Consider the following 16,251-nt stretch of genomic DNA (forward strand, 5'->3'; position numbering starts at 1 on the left):
GCCACACGAACACACACACGTGCGCGCGCACACACACATTCATTCATTCACGTAAGCACATCCTTAAGTGCTTTCTTTATAACTGTTTCTCTCTAGCACAGGAGAAAGGCACAATCTCTCTCAAGCCTAATCTTCCACAGCCAATTTAAGAATACTAGGAGAGATTGCTTACCTTGAATTTAAAGTTACAGTGTTCTTATTCAGTGCTGGTTTAAAGAACAGGCAAACAAACCTTATCTAAGTCTGTCACGTCCATGTCCTGCTGATTGCGCTCGCTGGCTGGATTGATTCTCAATTGTGACTTCGGTTCTTATCCAATCTCTTCTTGACACCAACCCCCACCCCCCCACCGCCCCCCTCTACTCTCAGATAATAGTAGGGGGGCTAATTGGACAGGTATGTCTCTTGTTTTCATCAGGTTGTGCAAACGTGGGACAAGAAAGGTGGATGTGGAAACTGGGAACACCCTGCTGATTGTCCAGGCACTGATTCTATCAGCTCCCATTAGGAAAGCCTGGAGCCGCCTGGCTGAGGGAATAGAGTTAGTGTGTTGTGAGAATTTGCTTTCATATCATAGAGAGACGAGAAAATAGAGATGAAAAATAACATTAATGAAAAAACATGGCGGTGTCCTCTTACAGCTAAATCAGTGGGCTTTGGATAGGCTGAGATTACCATCAAGTATGCAGCAAAACTCTCACAAACACATCCCGCCATGCACACATTCAAGATGACATGTTTGCAGTTGAGAACAAGGCAGCACATTAAACTTGGACTATTCAATCTTTCTAGAAGGATCTGATTCTCCTAAAGGTAGGACAATGAGCTGACAGAGTCTGAATTCACACATACAAGGAATTTGTCTTAGCGTATTGGTGCAAAAACAATTAATAATGACAAATAAAGCCCAAATAGCAAGAATTTAAATAAAAATTAAAATATATAAAACAAAATAGTCAAATATATAATCAAATATAAAGAATAATAATAAAAACGACAACAGCAACACACCGAGGCGACCGTTCACAGCATCAGCTCGATGTAGAATGCATTTTGGATTAAATTGTTTGCCCCCTCCTTCCACTAATTAGCTCTCAACCATAGAAATGTGGAATAATTAAAGAGCTCATTGAAATTCAAGCATGACACTGTAGACACTGTAATGCTCCCTGTCAGGTAGCACGGCTTGTATCAGCCCTGATCATGTTTCTGTGTGTGAGTAATTGCAAAGGGTAGGATATTAATACAAAACCAATAATGTTCATGGAAGATCAAATATATTAATTAAAGGTATAATATATCGAATTGAATGACAACAGGCACATTCAAACATCTAAAAGAATAAAAAAATTAGCAAGTGTAGTCCGTCATTTTAAAGTTGTAACATTACGTGTCTTGGTAGCTGCCACAAAATGTGTATAGTTGCCAAGGTAACACCAATGGGAGCTGCCACTAAAAGCTCTGTGTGCAGCTATGATAAAAACATCTCGCAAATAATACTTGGATACATCGTCGGTAAACATCTTCTCTGATTTCTTGGACTATGGAGGAGCTCATTAAATCGAATTGAGTCCATGCCAAAAAAAAACCCCAACATATATATATATATATATATATATATATACCAGATTTAAAGATCTCATTTTCAAGATGCATTCTTTCCTCATAACTTTCTTGATGCATAGTTTCTGTTTCTTTTATTAAGTACCTATGGAAAGGACAGATCTGCACCAAACCTCAGGAAGGACCAACGCTTCATTTGACCATCTTTTGTTCCAGCACGTCGCTTGTTATTCTCTGCATCCACCCTGCTCCTCTCTGCTGAGCCCTGCTCCTCCTGCGACCTTGTCACTCATTTGCTCTACTTTTCTCCTCACTTTCCCCCTCATTTATTTTCATTCTGTTGCTTTTTCTATCAACTCATGCTCTGCCACCTCCGCACTGTGCTCCACTTTCCCTGCCCCTAAAGCTCATCCCTCTCTGGCATGGCACTCACTGTCATTTTCTCCCTTTTTTTGACCAGTCTCACCTCTATTCCTGCCTCTTATTTTCACTATACATGTCTCTGTCTCTGCTTCTATTCCTACATGGGTTTTTTCTCCTTTTTTGCCATTTCTCTTGTCATCCAGTACGAGCAGGTGCTGACGGGAATTAAATGCTAACATTTTTGCAGGGCTGCCAGTGTGTCTTGCCTCCCATGGGGTTTAATCCGTTGTTAATGTAGTCATCATTCTTCCTTATTGACTGATTGTAAGTGGCAATATACGCCGCTCAAATCTGCTGACCTTTAACCAGGGAAATATCTCTACAAGAGCTCTGACAAGCTGATTAAATAGGAGAGAAGGGTATTTTTTTTAACATCACATGCCTGTACACGTGCACCAAAGAGAGAGGGGGGGGGAGAAGAAGAAACACATATACATCGGGTCATAATATTATTTCGTCTTATTCCTTTGTTTTTCAGAGTCCAGCCCATCAGTGAAAGGAAAAAGTCCAAGCTAAATAAGCAGCAACTAATCAATCTAGTTTACCTACAGGGACACGTTTCTGTTCACTGACTTATTTCTGTGAATGGGGGAAAAAAAACAGAGGAGCGTTTTCATTTGTTAGCTGAGACTGTGCCAGCAGCTGTGGCAGGCACACATCATCTCTAGAGGCTGCTCGGAAAAGGCGATGGAATTACTGTGAATTTGGAGGTGATTGAGAGCGATATGCTCACATGAAGAAAGAAGTCTTAGTGTTTGCACATGTGTGGGTGTAAACTTAAAAAAAAAAAAAAACTTTAAAAAGTACTGCTCCGCCATCTTTACCTTCATCATCATGTTTGTGAAGAATCTGATTTGAGCTTGTTTCAAAGTAACCGAGGACACAATAATAAAGAGCCTATCACATGCCTACACACTCATGATGTGACCTGTGTGTATACGGCTAATACTTATGAAAGGGGGCGAGAATTTAATTCACAAAGACTCCCTCAAGAGCAGCTTCACACAGTGATGACTCAACCATGTTCGTTCAGCTAACAGCAGCCCACCTCGGACAGGAAGTAGAAGTAACCCATTAGCTTCCTACCTTCTGTTGGCAATGTCAGTCAGTCTAATTTGCTACTTAGCATGCTCACAATGAAGTGCAGTAAATTTCTTGTGTTTTGATTGAAGTACCGGTAACACGAGGGATTAAAATACTCAAGACGATCGGACAACCTTTAAAGAGTTAGCAGTGTCTTTCCCTGTAGTTCGATACAATGTTTTTAATGGCTGCACTTTAGATAAGTCGCAATAAATCAACGCACGTACTCCACCTTTTTGTAACCGTGACAACCGATGCAATACTTGCGCCAACTGACATCCAACAAAGTGCGACTTTGGAAGTCTGACTCCGTCCTGCTGAAACAAAGGGTGAACTGAAAGTGGAAAGGGGTTGTACTACTAACAAAAGAATAGTCACTGAGGCTTCGCAGGGAAAAAGAAGTCTGACTTTAAGGTGCTTGTGACTACACGGATGTGTTTTCTGATAAAGTGCCGGATGAGAACACCTTGTGTTTCTGGGTTGGTAGGCTGAATATGATACTTTCTCCAGGGTGACTTTATTACTTCTGCTGTCACTGCTCGATCTGTCAGCGTTAGAGAGCAGGGAGGATGAAGGTTCCACGGCAAGGATTTATTGGAGAGAGCACCTTCAAGATCGGTTTTTAAAAAACAGCCTGGCTCGGACAAATGTTTCCCTCCCTGAAAACATCCTGCATTACCTTTAATACTGTACCAGGTTACAGTCAGTGTGGCTGGATGCTTGGAAAAAAAGCTAAACGTGTCAACATCAGGACCTTGATGCCACTTGGAATGAAGCACTTCTACGACTTAACACTGCAGCACTTTATGTTACACTCTCCCCACATGGGAAATTCCTGTCTTTAAGTATCCTTCTACGTCTCTAAAGCAGACGTGCTGTTAAAAATTTGACGCGTCAACATTCACCGATTCTCAGAAAACCAAGAAAAACATTTGATTGTCTCGTTTTTAAAGATCTTCGAATATTCTCACCGCATCCCTCCGTTTGCTGCCTAAAGCTCCTCCGTGTTTGGAGCGTTGCATGTTGGGGCTGATCATGTACATCGACAGCTCACTCGAAGCGGCTCCGGATAAGTATGGCATTTGTTGTCACAGCTATTGTTTTGCTGCTAAACGTGAAGACAAACAAAACGCTCACACGGCTTGCGCGAGACCGAACACAGTGACGGCAGCGCGCCGTCGTGCAGAGCGGCGGGGTGTAAGACTGATGACAGGTGCTGTTCATCAGGACGCTGTTGCTCCTCTGTGATCAGCTGGCAGGCTGTCTGGAAGTCGCTGTGTAATTATTCCAATATCCACTGTTGCCCGGGGCGACCTGTTCACGTTGTAGGTGGTAATTATACAGGTGTGTTAATGGCCTGACTGGGACAGAGGGAGGGTGTATTCACCGTGTGTTGCCTGACCTGGTTTTTTGAGGAGTCAGAGTTTCTTCACCGTGCTGTGATTTGTGAAGGCGTTCGATCTTTTATTCAGCCGTTTTGAATCCTCGCCGTTTGATTGCGTGGAGGAGCTGCAGCTGAAGTACTTCTCTCCTTGCACACTGGCTTACTTGTTAAGTTTCCATCGTCTCCGTGCTGCCTTCCTCAGGTGCTCTATCAACTCTCAAACTCCCTCTTTATTCTAAGACCTTCCTTTTCATCATCTTCATCATCATCATCATCATCATCATCATCCTCTTCTTCATCTGTCTCCCGTCCTGTTCTCCTTTCCCTGCAGTGAAACAAAAAAAATAAAGAGAGAGATTTTTTTTTTTTTTTTTTTTCTCTGCCATTTCTGCACCACATCTCATTTGTTCATATTCTCTGGCTCTTAATGCCAGCCAACAGTTGCCATGGAGACGGCGAGGTGCTTGGGGGAGTGCGATTGCAGATGTTGGAGGGAAGTAAACACACAGACTCATACAAAGAGGAGGACGAGACAGCGAATAAACGACCGCATCCATTGAATTGGTGTTCGTAGCAGAGAACGAATAACTGACACGAGCGCCACTCTAAGAAAGCATCTGTTGTTTTGCTGCGTGCTCATCGTGTACGCTCTATCAGAATTCTCTTGTTATTGTTCGACCTTGTCTCGCCTCATTCAGAGTCTCCAAATATGTCGAGGTGAAAATCGAAACACGTTCACAACCCTTCATTAAATCCCGTGTCGAAGAATTTCAGACATTCCGAAGGGGAAAAAAAAGTCTGTGTTTGGCCCTTCTTCCAGGTTGAGCGTAATGATTGACGTCTCGCAGGCTTCCCCTCCTGAACAAGAAGTGACACTGTGTTGCCGTCTGTCTCCCCCTGTCAGGGCTTTCTAAGTCGACGGCTGAAGGGCTCGATAAAACGCACCAAGAGTCAACCCAAACTTGACCGCAACTCCAGCTTCAGACACATCCTTCCTGGCTTCAGGAGCGTCGACAATGACAGGTAGGTGTTTGTTTGTGTGTGTGTGTGTGTGTGTGTGTGTGTGTGTGTGTGTGTGTGTGCTGGACTTGCTCATATGTCTGTTCTATGCTGGTACCTCTCTCTCTCTCTGCTGATGGCTGGATATTCAGGTCACTGTTGACATTTTTCTGTGTTGTGTTGTCAGAGCTTTTGTAAAACCAGCGAATACTTAGTCTCCAATCTGTCACTCTTAATATGTCTGGCTCTTTCTCACCGTAATACACGATGACTCTCCTGTCCTTTTGTGTATCGTTTCATCGGCTTTTTCTTTTCTTTTCCCTTTTTTTTTTTTTTTTTTTGAAATCGTATAATGCTGCATTCAACTCTGGTGTCTGTAAAAAGAATTTAAAAAAAAAAGATGGCAACTTTGCTAGAATATGATGAAATGTTTCTCTGTCCTGCTTTAGCTCTTGTTTATAGAAACCATGTGAAAACTGGTCACAATAAATCCAATGATCCATACTTTATTTAAAAACTCCATATCTGATAAGTTGACAGTGCACAAACAACCAATCACATCACAGAAGCCCAGATAATAAACACATTCGACATGCTGCGTCTTTTTACACGATACCAATATGTAGTTTATTCATTTGAAATAGAGGCTCAAACACCGGCATCCTTTAAGAAGTTTACGTTTTTTCTCTTCCTTTTATATTACTCAAAATAAATGCACCGCTTTTTAGCTCAAAGGATTATTGGGGTGTAAATTGTGTTGAAAGGAGTTTCAAGCTGAGGCAGAAAGAGTGAGTTAAACACAGTGTGACGTATAACAGCACGAACTGAGAAGACAACGACGAGTCAGATGTGGAAGCAGCCCCGTGGAACAGTCGGTGTCTGATGTGGCTTCATAGTCTTAACTGCTCCTCTTTATTAGCTCCTCTGTCCACAGTGGGATGGGTTGTGTTTTTTTCTCTCTCTCTCTTCAGGCTGTGATAATTGCCCGTTTCTGATAACGCCTCCTCATTTCGTCAGGAGTTCATCCACTTGGCAACATTTGCCCTCGCTTACCGACGTCAATTAGAATTCCAGACCGCTCCATGTTGACCTGAAAATGCACTGCCCGCTCGCTCTAAATGTTTTGCAAGTCTCTCAATGTATGCTTGGGCAGCAGCTCCTATCTTAGCTGTGTCTGGAAAATGGCCAAGGTGTCCATCTGTGGAGTTTAATTAAGGGAGGTACCGCTTTTGAAGAGATCTTCTATGGCTTTCGTTTTTTTGAACTTGGAGCCGAGTTGCTGTGCACTCGTCGTACTTTTAATGGGGCATTACCATCACTGTCAAACTATCACAAGGGAACACTACCAATTGTTCTGGACGGAACATGGTGAACTGTTCCTCTGCTGCAGTCGGGAAATGAGCTCATACCTCCTCTGCTTTGTCCCGCTGTCTTCTCTCACTCTCCTTCATCTTTTCATGGCCTCCGTGTTTCTAACCTCGCTACATTTTTCCCCTCTTTTTTTAAACTCATCACTCTCCAATTTCATCCTTCCAGACCACCCTCCTTTTTTCTCCATTTTCCAAACAGCATTAAGCTTCCCTATCCCATCAGCACTTATATGTTCCCTCCTGATACAGCCCTCTACCAGAAGGCAAATATCGGACAGGAAATTGGAATGTCCAGGAGGTGTCTTATCTCAGGTGGTTTAACACACACTACATAACCCTGGTCTACAAATAGTCACACTGACTCCTATATGAAGACAGGTCTCCAGACAGATCACTTCATGTAATAAAAGAAGAGAGAAGTAGCCACTTTGGTGCTCTCACAGTGTAATAAATGGACATGGGAAGAATGAGTAGCATGTGTGTGTGTGTGTGTGTGTGACAAAGTAGGGCGAAAGCATGGACAAGTGGCGGAATGAGAGAGTAATGTGCTACGAGCGGAGTCGGTGACACTCCCTGTCAGCCGGGTTGCAGCCCCCACCCGCACCCACGGGCGAGAAAACACTGCAGTCGAAGACAGGCTTGGGAAGTAGGAGTAGACCGAGGCGAGCTGATGAGATGGAGGAAAGATGGAAGCGGGAGGGAGGGAGGGAAGGAATCCTACACCCGGAAAAATCCCATCGCGCGCAGATGTGCAGGCTTGAATATGATGACGGATGCAGTACATGCAAGGAACATTTAGTATTCACTGTACAGTACATCTCAAAGGTATCAGCGCCACGTTGTATATTCCCCCAGCCATGTGTTTGTATATGAAGACAAACATCATTCTAAATCACCTTGACAACCAGAAAAATCTCGCCTGTTCACTCAGTGGTCCCTTTTGGTAAGTCAGAACAAGGAAATACACACACACACACACACACACACACACACACATTTCCAGTGTGTCTGTAAGCTGTGATGACATTGTTAAGCCTCGCAGCCTGAGGTGGTCTCAGGAGACAGGCCGGCAGATGAGGAGCAGCTGGACTTCTAAAATGAAATATTCATCTGAGTTAATCAGAGGCCGGACAATCACTGAACACGCTTATCATGAGCAGTGCAGAAACACACTGACCCTGGGCACACACGCACACACACACACACACACACACACACACACACACACACACACACACACACACACTCTGAAGGATTATTTCCACTAAAAGTAAATACAAGTACTATGTATATACAGTGGTATGCAAAAGTTTGGGCACCCCTGTAAATTTCATGATTTTCCTTTATAAGTCATTGGTTGTTTTGATAAGAAATCTCAGTTAAATATATCATATAGGAGACAAACACAGTGATATTTGAGAAGTGAAATAAAGTGTATATGATTTACTGAAAGTGTGCAATAATTATGTAAACAAAATTAGGCATGTGACTTCCTGACAGAACATATCTTTAAAATGCAGAGAGGGTAAAAGGGGGGCCACATTTCTCAACCTTAATTTTACTGTAGAAGTCAGCTGTGATTATACGGACAGCAGAAGAGGAAGTTCCAGTGTCTTAGGAACTTCAAAGTTGAGGAAGCGAAGCTATTTCAGAAATGAGGAAGCACTTACAAAGCATTTTACAGAAGCAGTGACTGGTGTATGAATAAATTTTGATCTGCGGTATGTTGCATAATTGCTTACGATAACTCTACTGTAAATGACAATAAATCATGGACACACTTGCTTTGGATAAAGGATGGAAGTCGCTCTCCAGCGGAGCCTTTAGGAGCAGAAATGGAGCCTTCGGATCAGTCGGTGAGACAGTGCTGCGATGATTTCAATGTAAGAAAGCAGAGGTGAAGTTTGTCTGCCGCCAACTTCTTCAAACCCAACTATCCTCCCGACAGATTCCTCATCAAGTCAGTCAGTCAAGTCTATTATTCACCATCGTGTTTCTCTCTGATCATCTCCCGTTGCTCTGATCTTCTCTGCATGCTCCTCTCATATCAGAGAGATAATGGGACCCTTCCAAGCTTCCTGCTTCCTCATCTGATCTACACCGACCTTTCCTGGACACTGATGAATATCACAGTATTTGCAATGTGTCCGCTTTCAGTTTTTTTTTTTTTTTTTGCGGCAGCATGGTTATTTTAAACAAAGCAGCATGTGGTAGGGTTACTTGCATCTTTTTCTTCTGTTAAACACTCTGCACATTGAATTTCCACATTATTATACATAAGAAAAGCACTATTTATCTGTGCCTGCTGTATTGCAGTAGAAATCTGTCCAAGTAATGCTCTGCTCAGTCTAAGTCTGCACATTGAAACACTTTGAAAGAAGTCACAGTAATTGGTTATATTTATTTCTTTCTTTTTCATTGGGTCCATGTATTGTACAGGCGACATGTATGTCGCCTGTACAATACATGGACAGTTGTATGTCCATGTATTGTATGGACTATGTTACCGGTATATATACCGGTAACATAGTCTTTGCTAATTGTGTTGCACTAGTCAAGTGGTGGGAGCTGAAGAGATGCAATGCAGTAATATAAGCTCATGACCATACATTACGATGAATGTTTTCTCATCATTTCAAATGGTTTACGAGTAAGAGATTGCATCCTAACAACATTATTAGATATAAAAGGATGTTTTCATTGAGCAAAACTAAATGTACGTTTTGTTAATAAGAAAATGCTACAAGACGCCCTTCATAATCATCCACATCTCTTAAAGGCAAACATTTATTTTCCAAGTCTGTGTTTCGTTCAGTCATGTCTCTCTCTCTCTCTCTCTCTCTCTCTCTCTCTCTCTCTCTCTCTCTCTCTCTCTCTCTCTCTCTCTCTCTATCTACCTCTACCTCTACTTTCCACCCTGTTGCATCACACATCATGCCGCTTACCATTGTATTTCAGGGTCATTTGAGACTTCTGCTGTGCAAAAAAAAAAACGAAGAAAAGAAAACTTCTCTTTTATTTTTATTTTTGGACGGTGTTTCAATCAAACTCACTGATTTTCTTTATCACACATCTGTTTTTCTGTATCAGTAATCTCATGCGTGTGTGTTTGTGTGCAACTCTGTTGGCACCAGTGACTCGTGCTTCTTTTATATATATATATACACTCAACAAAAATATAAACGCAACACTTTTGTTTTTGCTCCCATTTGTCATGAGATGGACTCAAAGATCTAAAATTCATTCCAGATACACAATATTACCATTTCTCTCAAACATTGTTCATAAATCTGTCTAAATGTGTGATAGTGAGCACTTTTGCTTTGCTGAGACAATCCATCCCACCTCACAGGTGTGCCACATCAAGATGCTCATCAGACACCATGATTAGTGCACAGGTGTACCTTATACTGCCCACAATAAAAGGCCACTCTGAAATGTGCAGTTTTGTCTCACAGCAAAATGCCACAGATGGCGCAAGCATTGAGGGAGCGTGCAATTGGCATGCTGACAGCAGGAATGTCAACCAGATCTGTTGCTCGGGCATTGAATGTTCATTTCTCCACCATAAGCCGTCTCCAAAGGCGTTTCAGAGAATATGGCAGTACATCCAACCGGCCTCACAACCGCAGACCACGTGTAACCACACCAGCCCAGGACCTCCACATCCAGCAGGTTCACCTCCAAGATCGTCTGAGACCAGCTACTCAGACAGCTGCTGAAACAATTGGTTTGCATAACCAAAGAATTTCTGCACAAACTGTCAGAAACCGTCTCAGGGAAGCTCAACTGCATGCTCGTCGTCCTCATCGGGGTCTTAACCTGACTCCAGATCGTCGCCGTAACAGACTTGAGTGGGCAAATGCTCACATTCGATGGCGTCTGGCACGTTGGAGAGGTGTTCTCTTCACGGATGAATCTCGGTTTACATTGTTCAGGGCAGATGGCAGACAGCGTGTGTGGCGTCGTGTGGGTGAGCGCTTTGCTGATGTCAATGTTGTGGATCGAGTGGCCCATGGTGGTGGTGGGGTTATGGTATGGGCAGGCATCTGTTATGGACGAAGAACACAGGTGCATTTTATTGATGGCATTTTGAATGCACAGAGATACCGTGATGAGATCCTGAGGCCCATTGTTGTGCCATACATCCATGAACATCACCTCATGTTTCAGCAAGATAATGCACGGCCCCATGTTGCAAGGATCTGTACACAATTCTTGGAAGCTGAAAATGTCCCAGTTCTTGCATGGCCAGCATACTCACCGGACATGTCACCCATTGAGCATGTTTGGGATGTGCTTGACCGGCGTATACGACAGCGCGTACCAGTTCCCACTAATATCCAGCAACTTCGCACAGCCATTGAAGAGGAGTGGACCAACATTCCACAGGCCACAATTGACAATCTGATAAACTCTATGCGAAGAAGATGTGTTGCACTGCATGAGGCAAATGGTGGTCACACCAGATACTGACTGGTTCTGAGTCCCCAGACCCTCAATAAAGCAAAAACTGCACATTTCAGGGTGGCCTTTTATTGTGGACAGTCTAAGGTACACCTATGCACTAATCATGGTGTCTGATGAGCATCTTGATGTGGCACACCTGTGAGGTGGGATGGATTGTCTCAGCAAAGCAAAAGTGCTCACTATCACACATTTAGACAGATTTATGAACAATGTTTGAGAGAAATGGTAATATTGTGTATCTGGAATGAATTTTAGATCTTTGAGTCCATCTCATGACAAATGGGAGCAAAAACAAAAGTGTTGCGTTTATATTTTTGTTGAGTATACATATATATATATACACACACACACACACACACACAGCAGGAAGGCTTTTTTTTCGCCATCACTCACAGACTTCAGCCGTCACTATAAGCAGATGGATAAAACGGCTGAACCGATTTATTACATCCGTTTTTCTCTCTTCCTGTGCCTGTCCCCCTCCCTCGCTTCTCTCAGACAATATGCACATCATATGGTCTATCTAATGAAGTTTGCCTCGCGGAGTATGGCTTGCAGATTGTGAGGGATCTTATACAAGCAGACTGGGAGACGCTGTGGAAAATGGATCCACACAAAAAAATCGAAAAACACACCAAACAAAACCAGAGGAAGACGCATCACCAAAACAAAGCGAAGGAAAGTAGATCAACTCAACTCAACAATCTCTTTTAGATATCAGAAGAACCTACTTTTCATGGCAACATATTTGCATGATATTCTTATGCCAATGGAGTCTTTGTTTTTAGCCCTATATGTGTAATAAAAATGTGCACGTATGAAGCAAATGTCCCTGAAGTCAGCATTACAATGAGTGCTATTGATTCAGGGGTGGTTTATTGAGTCATATCTTCGCTGGATAAACAACCATCATAATACTATTCTAGTGACCATATAAGGAAGTAACGCAGAGGTATCAGCTTGTGCTTTATAAGAAGCTTTAGCCTGTTCCTCTCAAATGCTGTAACAGAATCCAAGAGCCCTTGATACCAAAACCCCCCCTGTCATTTTTCATAAAGCCTCACCACTGGTACCAAGGTAATTGTTGCAGGTGGGGATGGGGCTTGTCAGGAGTGTGTATGCATGTTTGAGAGGTGGGTGGTGAGGGAGTGAGAGACATCCGTTCATAAATCCAATAAGGTGATGCCATTAGGAGTTATTGAATTCTGTAAACATTCCCCAGGTGGTTCCACTGTAATAACCAACCACTTCTCTCGCGTCCTCACTTCTTCCTCTTCCAACTCCCCTCACTTACTTACTTACTGACTCTGTCTCCTTTCCTGGAACCCCAACATCTATTCACCCACCATAGTCTAAACCAACACTTTTTATTTAGGCAGCTTTATCAGTGAGGTTCGGTTGTTGTAAAATACGAAACAATTGATTCACTCTGTTTAGTTTAGTTTATTTGTTTAGCACACATACCTATAAAAGAAAAAATAAATGGTGCAAGGAGGGAACGAAGCCCAACAGACTTGTACAGGAGTTCCACCCCTTTCAACAATCACAGTCAATTTATATTTGCAAGGCTAACGAATAAAGATTTGACAGTTAAGGAGATAAAGTACAAACATAATTAATGATACATGGTAGGAGATGGTCATGGGTACATTTCACGCACTTCTTGGTTCGATAAAGTAGAAAGGTCACAGTTTGATGAAGCATTGGGATAAATGTTGGTTTCTTGACCATCGTACCGTACAAACACTATGTAACTAACATTCCAAGTGGTGATGTTCAACACGACTCAAGAACATTACAGAGTTTAAAAAGCAGTCGACTCCTCGTGAGACGTTCACGTTGAGTGTTTGTTTCACTCTGGGAGCTAATGCCTGTCAGGACTGCATCAGAGTCCTGCAGACATTTTCTCACGAAACACTCCAGACTGCTGCTTCCACGTTGCTTCTTCTCTGGTAATAATTCAATTGCTCTCTCGGCTCTGATATTATTCGTCGCTTCGACTCTCTCTTATCTGCTCTGTTCACACCAACAGTTGTGTCTGTTGCTGTTGTTTGGAGCTTCAGTTCACTGGTGAATTTCTGCAACTTTAAAGCCAGACTGAATCCCTCTTCTTCATGCCGTGCCTCTGTCCCAGCAGCGTCCTCTCCTTCTTGATCATATTAGTCGTCATTTCCAAACTCCAGTTACAGTTGTCTCCCTTCATTTTAGGGGGGGGGGAGTCTTTACTACCAACTGGTCACACTCCTTTTGTTTACGTCTTTCCATAAGATAAGATGATCCTTTATTCATCTCACGAGCGGAGAAATGTACAGTGTTACAGCAGCAAAGCAGGATAGCAAAAGAAAATCACGCAGTGCAAAAAAATTCAAATAGATAAAAATATAAGTGTAGAAAAAACATTAATCCCAGTCCTCTATTGGTGATAGTCACACTATCTACACTTGTTTATCAGAGATGTATTAAACCCTTTACATACACAAGTTTAAACACATTTCATTGGATGATGATTAGTTATAATTGCTATTAACTCTGGCATCATCTCACTTATCCATTCTGATTTCCTTAAACACTGATTCAGTGTTTATTGGGGGTGATTGCCAGCATAAAGAAGGCATACACAGTAAATATGTGGACCTTCTGGACTCTGTCCAAATAAGCAATGCTCTTAGTGGTGACAACAGTCAAACGCATGGTAATTGTTTTTTTTGCCAATCTGAAGAAAAGCAGCAGCAGCAGTGCTTTCGTTTTGTTCATCGCAGCAGCATAATTAGGCATTGGAAGAGTGCGTCCATCTCCCTCTCCTTCTTCTTTTTGGCATCTCTCCCCTCTCGCCATCTCATTTGCAATGCATCAGCACGATTTGGCGTGGATGAAACAATGCTCTCGGTAGTAATGTGTCGTACAGAGAAGGTTTTACCTACACAGAGAATGGAACGGATGTCAAGGAACACATCAGCAGGGTCTAGAGGTTCGGCGATATTACCTCCACGAGGACTCCGTTTATTCTCAGCCGCAAAAAACTGGGCCGGAATATTTGTTTTCACAGCAACCTACGCTAACTAACACTCCACACGAGCTAAATGGTCCGTCCTTATCAAGCTAAGCTACATCAGCTTTAAGACGAGGCAAGCAGCTGAGCTTTATATCCGCCGACAAGAAGGGTGAAGTCTGCAGTGTGGGAGCATTTTTAGTACAGCAAGAAACGTCAACGTAAAATGTCAATGTACTTTATTTATACAGCCCTTTACAACAATCGTCTCGCCGAACCAAAGTGCTTTACAACAAGTCGAAGAAAAAATAAAATCCAATAAAAAGGTTGAATAAAAGTAATAAAATACAGCAAAGTAAAATAAGATAAAAGTGTCACTGAGGAGTCGCTCAAGGCGACTGAGGCCACGTTGGCAAAACCTGCCAGTAAAATGATTGAAGTGAAAGAATCGAATAGATCAAACTTGATGAAGCGTCTGCGAGATCACCACCCAGCGATACACGCCGGAGTATCAGTGATGCGTCATAACAGAGTTCAAATAGGTAAGTGTCAAGTTATTGAATGAAACATTGAGTTTGGCCAGGATTTGATTAAAGCTATGTTTTCAGAAAGTGTTCACCCTACTCCTTTAAAAAAGAGCCCGTCTAATATTCCATTCAATAGATCATGGCTTGTTCGCAGCTCTGATGAAGACCACGAGGCGCAAAGCTCCGTCTTGACCCAGAGGTTTAGCGATAGAGGCAATGCAGAGAGTCGGATCCAAAATGCTGCAGATACATTTCTGCTGCATTTTGAATCAAAGCGTTGATCAGAATGAATGTTTAACTGGAAAACGCAGCACACCAGCAGATGATAGACCTTCATGCATTTTGCAGTTCTCCACCATTCGGAACTTCGAGAACAGAGTGAGAAAACTTTGGCGTATTTTAAGTGAAGACCCTGATCTTCAGAACACTTTCACGGAGCCTCCACATTTTGTCCCCAAATGTCCACCTAAGACCAACCTCGAGAAAAACTCACAACATTTTCTACGTTCTGTTCATGACGGCAACTACTGGACCGATGCACAATGTAATAGAACTTCCAAGTGCCGTTTTATGTCAGCCCCACTCGGGCTAACAACTTAAAAAAAGAAGATCTCATCATCGCTGTGCCAAAACTTTATTTGTATGAGAAGATACTCCCATTACTGAACAAAGAAGCAGCGTCGGACAAACTGATCAGAAAAATCCAGTGGTGGTCTATTTCAATGCACTGAAAGAAAATCTATCTACTTTGAGATATATTGGTATTGAGCAGGTTTCTGCACCCAGACGAGGGGGGTGACATCGATAACATTCTTCTTAGGAGAGAGTCGTTTTACGCCCATACACTTGGCACTCTGTCGCTGAGAGGTCATAACATGCAATTTAATTAAAAGCCTTTTCTGTGATTGGTCTTCGACCCCATCATGATCTGGACCAGCTGGGAATAATAGTGTTTTTTGCTCTGTTTTTTGGTGTCTATATGTTCCCTTTGGTGTTTTGATGTGTTCTGGATGGTCTTTTCCTCCAGGACTGACTTTCTTACCTTTTTGCTGCTTTCAGACTTTTCAACTAATCTTGGACTGTTTTTGTAGCATTACAATCTGATGGCTCTAGTGTCTCTATTAAAGAAATCCTACCTCCCTAAATCTCTGCTAGGAAAAACATTACAAAGACCTTTTTTTTTTAATTGGGTATATTTTACTGTTCGTCAGTTTACTAAGATATCTGTCTCCTTCTTGTGGTTGTTAAATCTTCCCTGTTTTTTTTTTTGTTTTGGTTCAGCAGGTAAAAATGATTGTTTCCTATATGCGTCACTTCTGAAAAGGCTTTCTCCAGCCTGCCTGTTTAATATGAAGTTGCTCATTAGTTGCTGAACTATAGTATGTGCAAGCCTTTCTCTTTTTCTGTAATAATCCATTCCAAGGAGGAACATAATACCAGTGA

The 16,251-nt window shown here is 42.4% G+C and overlaps 1 protein-coding gene across 10 annotated transcripts in view; it reads left to right on the top strand.

The window, feature by feature from the left end:
* LOC306837233 (disabled homolog 2-interacting protein-like) overlaps nt 1-16,251 on the top strand; it is a 148,031-nt gene that overhangs the window by 69,383 nt on the left and 62,397 nt on the right. For all 10 annotated transcript variants that reach the window (XR_013780895.1, XM_079364809.1, XM_079364817.1 and 7 more), the window contains one exon: nt 5,358-5,476. Coding sequence is in view for 9 of the 10 variants with exons in the window: in XM_079364809.1 (XP_079220935.1) it covers nt 5,358-5,476 (119 nt within the window). In the remaining variant the exon portion in view is untranslated. The remainder of the gene's footprint in view (nt 1-5,357; nt 5,477-16,251) is intronic.

This window comes from Symphodus melops (assembly GCF_947650265.1).
Source record: "Symphodus melops genome assembly, chromosome: 16".
Taxonomy (NCBI): Eukaryota; Metazoa; Chordata; class Actinopteri; order Labriformes; family Labridae; genus Symphodus; species Symphodus melops.